Below are 13902 nucleotides of genomic sequence, written 5' to 3' on the forward strand. Positions count from 1 at the left end.
TAAATTGGTGATAGACGGGTGACCTCCCAAACTGGCTGGATAGGGGCTCTCTGGGGCCAGGGTTGGAGACTACTGGTTTAGAACACACATCTTTACATTTTTCAACCATCAGGGATTATTTCCCCTTATTGATCTGGGGTCTTGCTTCATTAATAAATATTTAACATCCATGCCCAGTCTTTACAAATTGCTGATTCAGGGTGACCTATTAAACTAGGGGATCAGGGGAACACTGGGGTAGGTGAAACAAGGATTTTATTTTGGCTCAAACCGGATTTTGACATTGTTGGAAGCAGTGGAAATTCACTTCCACGGCCGTTCACATGTCCCCATGCAGGACCTGCAATCAGACATCATCAAACCAATTATTCAACACACGAGCAACTGAGTTGAGGCTGACTATAATTTTCTGTTCCAGTGAGTCCCGCCTTTAATTACGAGCGGTTTGGAACAGACCTACACATCCCCTTGACTGCTCCGAACAGCAGGGGACATTAACCTCCGTGTCGTGGATTATAAAACCAGGCCTCGATGACAATGAAAGTGCCCTGCCTCTGAAATCCGGAGACAGATCCGCTTTCCAGCTCAAGCAGACCGACGCGCTGCCCTCTATAGGTCACTGGCTGCCATGTCGGATGGGTAGCAGATAACACTTTGCCAGGGACTCTAGACACAAATGACCTGGCCCTCTCGACTCTGGACGTGTCAAGGATAATCCAGCTATCTGTGACCAATCCGGGGCTATTGGGTTAGCAGTTTGGGCAAGCAGAGTGGATTCATTTAAACTAGCCCTGGACCTCCCTGTGAAATAATTGCTTTTCCTCCCTCTCTCTAATAGGCTTAGGCACATGATAAGATAACAACCAACTCGCTGTACCGTGGAATGCATTTTCCTAGCCTTTGGATCTTTTTATATCCTTTCTCACTCCCGCCAAGGCCGCGTCTCGCCCCGAGCATGTAATCCCTGAGCTACAAATTCGGCCGCTGCGATTATTTTGCTTACAGTACATAAAAATAAAAATAAAAAAACTGTTTGGGAGGTGCGTGGGAAAGCAAAAAATTATGACACGTTACAGACCAAGATGTTCTCATCAGAACATGGTCGGCTGGTGTCACTGCATTGTAATTTAAGTTTAAGCGTGGACGTTGCATAAGCAAATGTTGTGTAATGTGTTTAAATTGCTCACTTGGGATTAGCAGCTTGTTCTTATTAACTTAGCGGTCAAAGGATTTACGTGTCGTTTGCACAGGCTAGTGTCTTTGCAGCAAATGTCTGCACTAAGTCGTGGATTTTATTAGAGAAAGACTGTTAGAAGCATCGAGAACTGTTGGGTTTCCAAAGATGGTCCTCTTTGAACATCTGTTGTAGTTTGTCAGTGGCCGGCTGCATACAACCCTTTCATATTCCTGTAGCTTTCCCAGATTAAGGGTGTCACCTTAACACACTGAATGCCATTTGCTAATTAAATGAACAACTGGGGTATTTCATAATTAAGTGAAGCAATATTTAAGGTGTTTTCCAGCTTTCTTTCTGTCTTCTGCTCTCCTGACATCTCTTTGATTGATTCAGACATGGCAGAACAGTTTTTTTTTATATTGATGGCTGTTTGTTGTTGTGAGAGAGCAAGAGAGTTGCACCACTTAATACTCCATAAATATAACACACACACACACACACACACACACACACACACACACACACACAACAAAAAAACTGAAAAGAACAGGAGACATCACTGATATCTGTAAAGCCCACAAAACCTATTGGCTTCACATTATGTCAGAGAGATATATTCAGGTGTACGACCTTCTAATGAAGTTATCAGCTCTTTATTACTGTATTATTTATGATTTTGCTCTTTCTAAATGCCCTCTAGTGGGAGTGCAGGGGACACAGTAAAATCCTGGGCCTGGTTGTTTATTTCACAACGACATACAAAAGGGTCAATATTCAGGAACAGGCTGAAACTGTCGCGTAACTCGATCAACAGACATGTGGTACAATATACATACAAAAGGTTATGAGAACAGAGAACATTTTAAAGTATTTAATGCCCACACCGTAGACATGGATATGCTACAAATATGGGCTCAGGAATACATCAATCTTTGGAATGCCCTTGTAAATTAAACACAAATCATATTACGCCTTCTTGATTTAACCTAGTACTAGACTGGATTATAGTATAATAAATATTCAGGAAGAAGTAGTCACATGCTTCCAAAGAAACGGCTACATTTAAATAGATTGTCAAATAAATATATATGATAAACGGGAACAAGGAAACAGTTGTGGGTTTGAAACATATCATATTCTGGCATAGACAAGTCACAAAACAAATGTGCCATATATATTATGGTGATACACACAAAAACCGAAATAATAAATATGATTATGCTGGTTAAATCTATTAGGCTATTAGGTCAAAATATCATCAGGAGAAACATTAGGTGGCTTCCCAGTTGTGTTGGATTGGGGTTCCCAGTTGAGTTGGATTGGGCTTCACACTTGTGTTAGATGTAGGTAGTATAACACAACTAAAGCTCTTAAAACTTATTCGGTAGATCCTTTACTTCAGTCTGCACATATCTCCCAAGGAAATATGAAGCCATGACTCACGGCAGCAGTCTTCTCTATGATTCAGGGTGCTGACCAGACCATTAGTGACACTATCATGTTTCCTGGACCTCCCTGACATAGAGTCCCAAGACTGTGGGAAATCCCTTGTATTCATTTTCTTTTTCTGGATGTACCTGTCTATACAGCATAGAGCAGCTCATCTGTCATCTCAGTAGGTCAGAAGGACTGGCAATAAATCTATTGGTGATTAACGCTGTCACAATGTGGTAGCATCCCACGTTGCAGAATATCAAATATAAAACAAAATCAGGATAGAACAAGCAACCAGACAAAGAATCAAAACACCGATGACACAAGCAGATCCCAGGTTGGTTCCCCTGTTTGCTTTTATAGGAGGCATTGAGTCCTTAATCCTTCTAACCTCCCAATCAGTCACTTCCTTACAATTGATGTGTGCCATTCAACTATTGAAACACTGCCATAAATTCCCGGCTAAGCCATATGAACTGTACGGTATAATGCAATGAATGTGTAACCATCTGTTACAGGATCAGGAAATCGATGGCTTTAGCCCAGAATGTAATAGCCTATAACTTGATATTAAAAGATTCTCTCATGGAAAGGGGCTATGCTATATTAGTATGATTATTGTTATCATTATTTATTATGCTTATGATTATGATGGTGATGATTATTGCTGTTGTTGGGATTATTATGTAATTGATGTTGGGCAGAGGGAAAGTGCTGCCGGGGTTGTGGACGCACAGACGTCCCCTTTAAGACTCTAGTCGCCGCCGCTGACGAAATTTCCTGCTCTGGTCCTTGTGTTGCTTCGCTGGAAATCAACAAGAGAAACCGAGACGGGCTCTTCTCTCTTCCGTGGTGCGGGGACTGACACCGAAACACAGCCAACCAAAGCCACCCCGACCACCCCGACCGGACCCCGACAGGCCCCGCTTCCCTGCAGCCGGCGGCGGGATGCGTGCGTGAGGCGCGGCGCGGCTCTCCCGGGCGGGTCGGGAAGCGCTCAGCAGGTGGAGGAGACACTCACAGCCTCGGCAGCATCAGCAGCGACCGCAGTGTTCATGAAACTTTGCTCCGATTTCCGTGCTGGGTAAGAAAGTTTGGGGGTTTCGAGGGCTGTCAAAAGGGGGGAAATGCAGCAACAGGTCCGGCGGGGTGGTGGTGGGTGTCGGAGCCAGGCTTTGTTCGGTCGCGACTCGCTATTATTGTGACACAGTGGGGTGCGCGGCTGCATTCATAATAATGGACACCGTGCCGTCTCGCTGCCACACGGAAAACACAGCCCTCCTCTCGCCTGGGAGATTACAGCTCCTGCGAGTGACCCATTGTGTCCGGGACCAGGTTTATGGTGATGGGGAGACCCCGGTGTGGCTGCGGAGGCTCCGCTATGGCCAACACCTACTGTTGCGCCCCTTTGTTGCTTTGTCGCAGATCTGGCTACATTGTGACTCTTCCCCGGCGCGGAGAGGGATGCTGGCCGCTGCAGCCTGCGTTCAAACGCCCATCTGCTCGAGTTGGACCCTAAGCGGTTTCAAAGGCGAGCTGGGGTTGGTGGTGTGTCCTGCCTGTTGTCCCTGGCACGGGTTGGCAGGGCTTATAGGGCGCAGGGAGAGCTTTTGTGCCAGGGCCCGGGAGCAGCAGCCACTTTGTAACAGCACGGATCTGTGTGTTGGCTACATTACTGAGGCTCTGGATATATAGTAGACAAATGTGCATCTACCTGTGCGTATAGTTGGGGAGATGTGTACTTGGCTAAAAATGGGTTGCACTTTGTTGAACTTTGTTTTTAGGAAATGGCACTGGAAAATAGTTTTGAGAGAGAGAGTCCCTGCTTGATGCATTTTTGCTTGTAATCGTGCCCCATTTAGAATGGATTGTGTTGCTAAATGCATGCATGTTTTGGGAGCAATCCTGTGAGCAAGTATAAGGTTGTCCTATTATCAGGGTGATGCACTTCTCTCTGATTGTTTATCAGATTTGTGCACATGGGCTTCCCCCACCCTGCCAAGCAAGTGAAGGGTCCACAAAGCAGAGATAATCTAGAAGTGTTTCTGAGTGCTGCGGTTATTATATGTCAGGAGTCTGGAAGGTCTTCTTATACTAGTGTTTCGTTCAAGGTGTTGACAAGGAAAGTAGGATGGAAATCAAATTATTATGATCAAATCTTCTTAAACAGAATGAAATATGAATGAACCAGCAGGGTACAGTCAGATGTTTCAGTTTTCGGTTGAAATAATGGCCCTTTTGTTCCTGACACCGTAGGGCTTACAAATCAAAACAGATGTTAGTTTGAACGGTGCAGAGCAAGGGTGCCCGAACGGTTTTGTGCTCTGAAATGGCAAATGAGGTCAAAGTGGAGGCTGATTTAGGTGTAATGAGGCTTGTGAAGTTGTCATTTGAGGTTTGGCCTTACTAGACTAGATGGAGTTCGGTAGAGGTGTGTATAGGTTCAAACTACCGACCCGTGCAATTCACCACACTAGCATGTATGTCTTTTTTCCTTTCATACAAAGTTTACATCACTAATCTTGCAGCTTTCTCCAAAGCCAGCTAGAGTTAAACGTTATTTTATTATCTGTTTGTAGGCTGACACTTTATTTTAGTTACAATAAGGGAAAACTACTTCAGGCGAGATTCGTTCTGGAAGTTATGGCTTTCAACCTGTATTACGACAATATGTTTTTATTTTGTTGTTGATTTATTATGTGGGAGGAATGTTCTGCCAGGAAAGCATATCAAAACAGCTTTTTTTTCCCCCAACTGTTTCTTTTGAACCTAGTTTTTTTGTGGATGATTAAGACCATCAGATACTGCCAAAAAAGTAGCTGAAGTAGTCTGGTGAAGCTGGTGAAATCAGAGTAAACCGATAATCAGTTGTCTATTATGTCATGACGTAGATGCCTATCCTCTTCCTATGTTACAGAAAATAAACCAAGTGTACAAAAGGCTCTCCAGCTATCCACTGTGAGTTCAAAGTCCTTAAGCAAATGCAATTTCCTGATACTGACTGAACAGAAAATCCATAGATGTTTCACAGGTTTCCTCCTGCACATGTTCAGTACAGCAACCTTTAACTTCCTTCCTGGGTGGTGCTTTACATGAGGTAGTCATGACCCAAATAAATTGCTTTTTAAGGAGACCAGAGGAGCCTCGTAAATAAATGCCTTACTCCTCTGGATAGAGGCCAAATTAGGTAATCAATGATTTTTCTGTAAAACCCGTATAATCAAAAGGAACTAGACAAACACCTGGCAGAATTTCAGCACGAATGTTTCTCTCTGCATCTTTTTGTGGGTATTAAATATAACCGGAAATTCCTTTACTATACATAGATTCAATCTGGATGATTTGTTATGACTGTATTGATAGACGGGCTTGACCTTCGATTTACGCCCCACAGTCACACATTTTCTAGGCCAAACGAAGTTACAACTTCAGCAGCCTTGTTGGTGAGGTGTCTGGCTAGGGCTAAAGATTGCCAAGCCCGTCCCGAACGCTACTTCCATGGCTGAAACACACCGTCGAGAGTAGAGGGATTTTACGATACATTTTTTCAAAGAGAATATCCGTTCCACTGAAATGGAAGTCTACCGAACACCGTCCCTAATGGCTTTGCAGACACGGTTCAGCTTCAAGGCTGTGTAATTAGTAAGTGAGAAAGTTTGAAGGGAGTTTTATTTTTAACAACCAGTACAGTGCAGTTCCTTTTGTTTGCTCAAGGAAAGATAAACAAATAGCAAGGCATACTTAAGAGACAGAAGTTGAAGACTTAAATCTGTATTGATGGATTCGACCACTTGCCATAAACGTTACAGTATTGTTTAGGCCGGCCTGTTGCAGTTGGTTATAATTGTGTGGGAGGATGACAGTAATGATAAGTGACTGTAACCCTTCGTTTCACATCACAACCTACTGTGCCAATTCCAATATTTGTTCGTGGGCCTGTTTGGTTTCTTTTGAAGAACGGCAGCGACGGAAACAACCCACAGAATTAAACGCAGTTATCTGATCAAAATGGCTGAAGATTTCAATCTGTATTCATGTGTATTTTGGCTTCTCGGACACCTATCAGCATGGAAGGGAAAAAGATCAGTAATCAAATGTGAACAACAACAACAAAGATCTAGGCCTGAGGGTTTGGGAGTCACATTTAACCACAGCTTTCCTCTCTTACTCTGTGCCCATTCGCCCCCCAATTATACATTTCCTCCAGTTTGTCGGTGTGACCAGAGAGCTTTTTCGTTCTCGGTTTACATACGCACAAACAAACACAACAACATAATCAAATGTGGTGTCTGCAACCCCAGCCAATGGCCTCTGAGGAATACGCAGCACGCGGGCCCTTGCACATAATCCCGGGGATTAAGCAAGAACTGGAGAACTGGAGAGCCAAGCTGCGCAGAGCGAGACACCCTTTTCACAAATGTCACGTCGTATCAATATATACCCACGCTCAGGCGGTGCGACCTGTGGGATTTGGGGGCTCCGAGAATGAGGCAAGTAGCCGATTAGCCCATAGGTTTGCTAACTTTCCTGACGGTTTCGCTCTGATTTGCTGAGTGAAACATCATCACACGTCCAGGCTTTTATTATTTGTTTTCGTCGGGCCGGGGCTGATTAGGTTTAAAATTCAATATCGGGGCAGCAAGCCATTGTTCCAGCATATGTTCCTTCATTATTCTCCACCCCAGAGTGCTCAGGCGTTAACCGTGCCTGAAGGAAGCCATTTTACTGTTTATGCCTGTGATAATCTACTCAGGCCTACAATGTGACGACAAAACCTACATACATTTAGTTTAAGACATGTTTAGCTTTAATTAAAGTTTGTATTGGATAAGCTATAAAATATGCTTTATAAAATATGCTGATATGTTATCACTGGCCTTGAGGGGAGTGTTGTTTGCAGGTGGCTGTTTTCTAAAACCTTACTCCTTTTCACTAATATATATATATATATATATATATATATATATATATATATATATATATATATATATATATATATAATTGAACTACTGTGTAACTAATGCTTCCTATAGCCTGCTAACCTGTATCAGAGAAGGCAGAACATACACTGACAAAGCACTGTTATTTTAGATCCAGTAAATCATATTTTGACCAGTCGAAACGGCACTGAGAATAAGAGTCCTGCCAATTCCCAATTAGTCATAAGTAATCTCTTCGTAGCGGTTGTTTATTGATGTGTGCACTTTTGATTTAAAATGCAGTAAAGCTGTGAAATGATACCGGTCTCAACTCCCATCATGACGAAACTACATTCAAATCCATAACATTAAAAATACTTTTGTCTACTTTAAAACTTTTCCCTGCGAATGAAAAAATGAAGAAAATGTATAATAACAATATCAACTCCCTTTTGGAACTGGAGGCTTTCCGTGTTGTGACGCACTACTGTGCAAGGTGTAAAAACGTAATTGTTATATTAGAAATGGAAAACCATCCTCACTAGACTTCTTGTAAGAAATAAAAGTCATGGGAAAATCCCCTTCCTCTTGAAGTGGCATTTACTAATGAGCGGTTTGTCGATGGCCCAGGGACAGGCTGACTAATACGAGACCGTGTCACAGCTGCCCTCCAGTCGAGACGTTCAAAGGTGTGCTGTTTGACCTACATCCAACTGAGCCGGCACTCAAACCAAGATCCAGTAGTTCTTCCACATGAACAAAACCGTATTCTTCGAGTCTGAGAACAAATTACCTATAAAAACACTGTGGCTGCTTGAGAAAGTTTTTAAGTATTTAGCCTAGTATTCCAGGCTTGTTTGTATCATTATTAAACTAAGGCCTAGAGAAAATCAGATCTTTGCCCTACAAGCAAATCACAAACTACAAAACTTGCGGTTTAAGTTATTGTCAGAAGTCAATATCTAGGCCTACTACTTATACATACAAAGGTGGTAGGGTACAAGATTGTAATTACTTTCTGGGCCAAAATCTTGATGATGTACTTTAAGATGACTACAGTATTAGTGTGAAGAATATCAAATCGTTAGTTGAATTCATTGAACTGTTACTGTTGATTGCTTTTATTTGTTGGCCACTGTTTCATTATTCTGCTCTCGATCAAGAGGCCCATTCGATTTTTCCTTTAAAGCGCTGTTTTATAGATTAAGCACATTGGGCATTGTGGGTAATGTTTTTTCCATATATTATCTTTTTCCTTTCTGAAGAAAAACTAATTTTCAGTGTAATCAATTATTGTGTCACTACACAGTTGTTATCAAAGTGGATTGTGATGCTGTTCAGTGCTAATGTAAAGTCGGTGAAATACATTGACAATTTAAGCAATGGTTCTAAGGCCCAATTCAATAATAATAATAATAAATAATGAGTTCGAAATACAACCGCAGCAGCACATAAACAAGCTGCCACACAGCTGCAGTTATAGCAGTGGTTGAAAATGACTGAAGCTCAAGTTCCTGTGAGATCTTTTGCACAAGATTATCTGCCGTTTGCAACAGTGAGAGGACTGAATATTTTATAGGTTTACAATAACCGTTTGTGTGATGCAGGAGCAAATGTTTGTTTCCGCATGACTCTGTACACAAGCAGCTGCAAAGGCTGTGTGTTTGTATACGAGCTCATCGAAGAAGGGAAATCCACACCTTTCAATTCGTAGTCTCTAAGTTGTAGGTCAGCCTGTGTTTTTACAAACTTGAAAAGCCTTCGATCATCAGGAAGGCAGCCAATAACTTCTATTTGTATTCTGTTTCAAAACGAAATTTAAAATATGTAGCGTTGGTAGTTTGGAGGGAGAATTGGAGGAGTGCTCTAAGAAAACAACAAGGTGATATTGAAGAACAACTTACAGGATCTGTGGAAAAGTATTTGTCATTGTGTTTGTCATGTGCTGTAGTAGATAACAACAGAATCGCAAAGCACTGTGGGGGAATCTGTAAAGGAAGCTAGAAGGGCTCCCAAAGGTTATACACAGACACGTCCCCTCTGGATAATGTTCTTCATTTCCTAGAATGCCATTCAGTCAGGGTGCCACTTCAGATTTGTTGTTATACGGCCTGTGTCTGCAGCAGTAAAATTGGAGTTGCCAGCCAATAGGCTCAGCACCACATGGCCACATTGAACAATGTTGATCAGATCTTTGCTGGACTGCAGACTAGTCCAAGGGCTTTGAGGTTATATTTACTGGAGGAAAGTCCATAGAAGCTGTGGTGGAAATATTTGGCTTTTGATGTTGTGGTGCTTGTTCTGATTTCCGAGTTGTTGGGATGATTCTCTGACTTCTCCCCCAATTACAAATGGCACTGACTCGATTCCATCTGTGTGTGTCTGGTCTTTATATCTTGTCAAACTGGCTTCCAGGAGGATCAGTAGACCTCCACAGCTGTTGTGAAGCATATTAACTCTAATTATCTTTTTCCCCAGATGTATAAATCGAGTTATACCTTTTTATAAGTAAACAAAACTGTCAAATGTTTTTAATATATACCTGTATCATTCTCAATTGCTCAGAAAATATTTTGTAACTAAACCTTACAAAGGTGTAATCACTGCTTTATGTTTTCTGTATAGAAATATTAAATGGAGAACAGTTTCCCCATCTATGTGCTTGAATTGTAATATTTCCACGTGTGTGAAATCAACTGTGTGCTTTGCTATGCAGCTGTTCTCTGCCTGTTCTGATCTTTTTCTCGCCCCCAGGGATGCCATTCACCATGTTAAGGTAAAGCAGAAGAACTCTCTGTTGAACATGCTAAAGCGGTTGGACAAAATAAGGTTCAGAGGTCACAAGCGAGATGAGTTCCTTGATCTAGCCGAGTCGCCCAACGCATCTGACACTGAATGTAGCGATGATGTCCCGGTGAAACCTCGGGCTTCTCTAAAAGACGCTGAAGATCTCAGAGACCCTGTAAGTACACCCGCCACCGCCGTCCTCTCTCATCGCAGCAGCCCCCCGGTCTCTCTCTCTCTCTGTGCTCTGTGCTGTGGTGTCACGCATGTGGATTGCGTTGTGTGGAGCTGAGCGGCACACACATGCTGTGATTCATGTTTTCAGACCACTTGTTCGAGCCCGGGACTGTCTTTGCTGTTACGGACGAGCGAGCACTGAGGTCGGGACGTCGGTGACAGGCTTTAGGGCCGGTATCTTGTTCACGCGGTCTCCTGCGATCCTTTGCTGCTCGAGTTTTCCCGGCCCTTTGCTGATGTTGTGGAAGAAAGTTGATCTATTGCAAACAGTTTCATTCCATTTGGAAAAAATTAAATAAACATACTTTGAATAGTTTCAATTGTAATCTCTCTCGCTGTGGCGGTTCTCGGCGGTTACATTCAGTCGAGTCTGCTCCGGGGTACGGTGACATGCCCAGAAAGACCTTTTCCCAAAGCCGGTTGGATTCCTGTTTAATCTTTTCCTGTTGATCTGTCTGAGACTGAAAAGGTTTCCAACACTGTACAGAAGTAAAGATGGGTCCCTACAGCAGCCTGGCCCTTTTCCCTTTCTGCTTTTAACTAACATTTGTTAGTACACTGCCAAACATAAATGTTATAGAGGCCTGTATTTTTAAATGCTTCTATTTGAAGTGTAGTGTATCTTTTTTATTCCTCCAAAACTCTTTTACAATCAATAAGTGCCTCAAATTGATATATTTAGATAATTATTTGTTGCAAGACATTTTAAATGTTTGTGATTTAGGATTTTATAAAGCCCAGATCGAATGTTATCTATTTTTTAGTCCGCTTGTCTATATTGCATGAAATCAGTAAGTGAATCAATTTTACAAAACGGCTTGTATTGAAAAAAGGTTTTATTTAAAGGATGTTTGGACCACATAACCAATTACCTTGCAAATGTGGGTGAGTTGTTTACAGTGCTGTTTTATTGCAAGGATGTTGTACAAATAAAAACCTAATTTAAAGATTTTCAGGGAAATGATAACTATCTCCATTCTTTTAATCATTAAACAATTACCTCAATTTAATGGCAGTTTGTTTACAAATCAGACTGTGTGCTCCTCTGTGGGGTTAGTGAGTTTATACCGTGAGGACTCATCTTCAAAACAGCCTTTGTCCTGCCGGAGAGAGATGGACGGCCATCAAGATCAACCTAATGTACACTTGTTGTTTGTCAAGAACACAAAGATGAGACTAATCAAGTCTGTCGAGCTATTGTTGAAAAGGCGCACAATGTTTTTACTACTTCACAGTTTGTGGAGGAGAACAAAAGAGGCTCCACAATGTGAAAAGACCAGATGTTCTCTGTGCAACACATCTGGTAGACCGGAGTGCCAGAATATACGAGGGCATGAAAGAGATGATCATATCTCAAAGCGATGCCGTTCGGCCCAATGTGCCTGTTTGTTTGCTTGCTAGTACCTTTGCCATCCATTTCGTCAGCAGCATGAGCAGGTAGTTGGTCCCACACAAAGAGCACAAAAGCACCCACACACTTCTGTGTTACGCTCCAAACACAAAAGCATTTACCACCATCCCTTTCAGACGTTGCTGCTTCCATTTCAGTACCACCCATTTCCCTCCTCCAGGCTACATGATGTATTATGTGCCTCAGGACATTCAGTGGAGTTCGCTGTTATCTATCCAGTCCTAAGCAGGATCTGAATTTGTGTATTTGCTTTGCTGCTGCACGCCCTGTTGTGAAACTTTTGTATCATCTGCATCGAACAGTTGTGCTCACGTAGTGTATCTGTGTGCCATCCCGAGTGAAAAGCACAGCTGTCTTGGATGCAGTGGCCCATTACTCTTGAAAACATGCAATGAAATGAGCAAACTCTATTACAATGCAACACATTTATTAAACCCTGCATGTTCAAAAGTCACATGTATACATTTATAAACTTTTCAGGAACAAGTCCAGTGCCAATTGTTTATCAAAAGTTGCTTTATATAATGGCTTATGTGCTTGAACTTTATATTTTGTGTTAATTTTGTCTTGTGTGTTCCTTACATATAGGCCTATAGAACTGTTTAGCACCCCGACTACCCTTGCTTTTGGTACATCTAGAAATGTAGTGGCAATGAGCTGAAGCACAAAACTCTCTTCCAAAAAATGAAACTAAACAACCAAACAACTTTTTACTGTTTATTGCACGGCTTTATATACTGTACTTTATCTATAAATAGTTTTGGATGTCTGATGCTGACAGTATGATAATGGGGAGAATTAAGGGCACTTCTTGTAGCTATTCCGTAAATTTAGACAACAGTATATTGCCAGCATTGATAGCCTTTTACGATCAGGGCCAGTAGTGTACATCGACCAACGTGATATATGTCATAAAGCCAGGAGTGAAGGCATTTCACAGATAGAACATCTCTGGGTGAAGCTGGTATGAACAACCAGAAAGATACCAGCTTCTCTTGCTGCATTTGAAATTGTGCCCAGGGATGAATGGCACAGTCGTAGAAAAGGACTGAAGGCCCTTTCAGCTACGTAGTTAAAAGCCTGTCTTTTGTATACTCTAATATCCCAGGACCTTTTAGTAATTCAGTTTATGTAATCCTAGTGCTCAAAGACTCTTCTACAGTGAAAAACCAAAGCAAACATTTGTGTGGGAATCTGCTGTTGAGCTCTCTGTTGCTTCCAGTATGAGAAATAGCATCCCTGAGCCAGCTGACCCCTTGCTCATGTGAGTGCTGATGCAGAGCTAGGCTGTAACGTCCATATGTTTAGGGCATCAGACTCGCTGATCTGGGATTGGAAATGCCACTCCTTCGCGTCTCATTCTAGGGCTGTAAGAGACCCTTATCATCTCTTATAGATGAGTGAAAGGGCACTGGGCTGGGAGAGGAACTATTGAACGTCCCAGATGTTCAGAATAAAGAGTCGAGGAGCTCGGATCTCAGTGCTGGCTGCATTCCAGAGTTACATCACCTCTTCATGGGTAATAAGTATTACAGGCCTCAGAAAGTGCTTTGCCAGTAAATGCCTGCCATTTACTCCAGCAGTGGCCCCAAGTGGATGTCAGACTGTCAGTGCCGACGGCTGCGAGAAGCACGGCCAGGGAAATGACTGCACGTCCGCGACAAATGGGATCCTCTGCCCCTAGACCTGTGAGAAGGGCCTGGGGAATAACCAACCCCCTAGGAATCGTGTAATGGGGCCCAGCAGTTATTTCATTACCAATATATAATACAATCAGAAGCACCGACAAACAAACCATTCATTTCTTTGATGGCTAAACCCTCGGTGTAAATTCCCCCGCCTCCCTTACAAAGGCGTGGCTTCACAACTGCAATATATGTAAGGAATAACGTTTCTAATGTTCTGTAAATTCAAAGCGGTTTTCCTTCGCGAAGAACCGT

The 13902-nt window shown here is 42.4% G+C and overlaps 1 protein-coding gene across 2 annotated transcripts in view; it reads left to right on the top strand.

Moving 5' to 3' along the window:
- The first annotated feature begins 3288 nt into the window (after window positions 1-3288).
- LOC136711154 (GRAM domain-containing protein 4) overlaps window positions 3289-13902 on the top strand; it is a 49161-nt gene continuing 38547 nt past the window's right edge. The window contains exons 1-2 of one of the 2 annotated variants that reach the window (XM_066687209.1): window positions 3289-3695; window positions 10285-10492. In XM_066687209.1, the coding sequence (XP_066543306.1) occupies window positions 3667-3695; window positions 10285-10492 (237 nt within the window). In that variant the 5' untranslated portion in view covers window positions 3289-3666. The remainder of the gene's footprint in view (window positions 3696-10284; window positions 10493-13902) is intronic. The other variant, XM_066687210.1, reaches the window with a different exon arrangement.

The sequence above is a fragment of the Amia ocellicauda genome, chromosome 15 (genome assembly GCF_036373705.1).
Source record: "Amia ocellicauda isolate fAmiCal2 chromosome 15, fAmiCal2.hap1, whole genome shotgun sequence".
Lineage (NCBI taxonomy): Eukaryota > Metazoa > Chordata > Actinopteri > Amiiformes > Amiidae > Amia > Amia ocellicauda.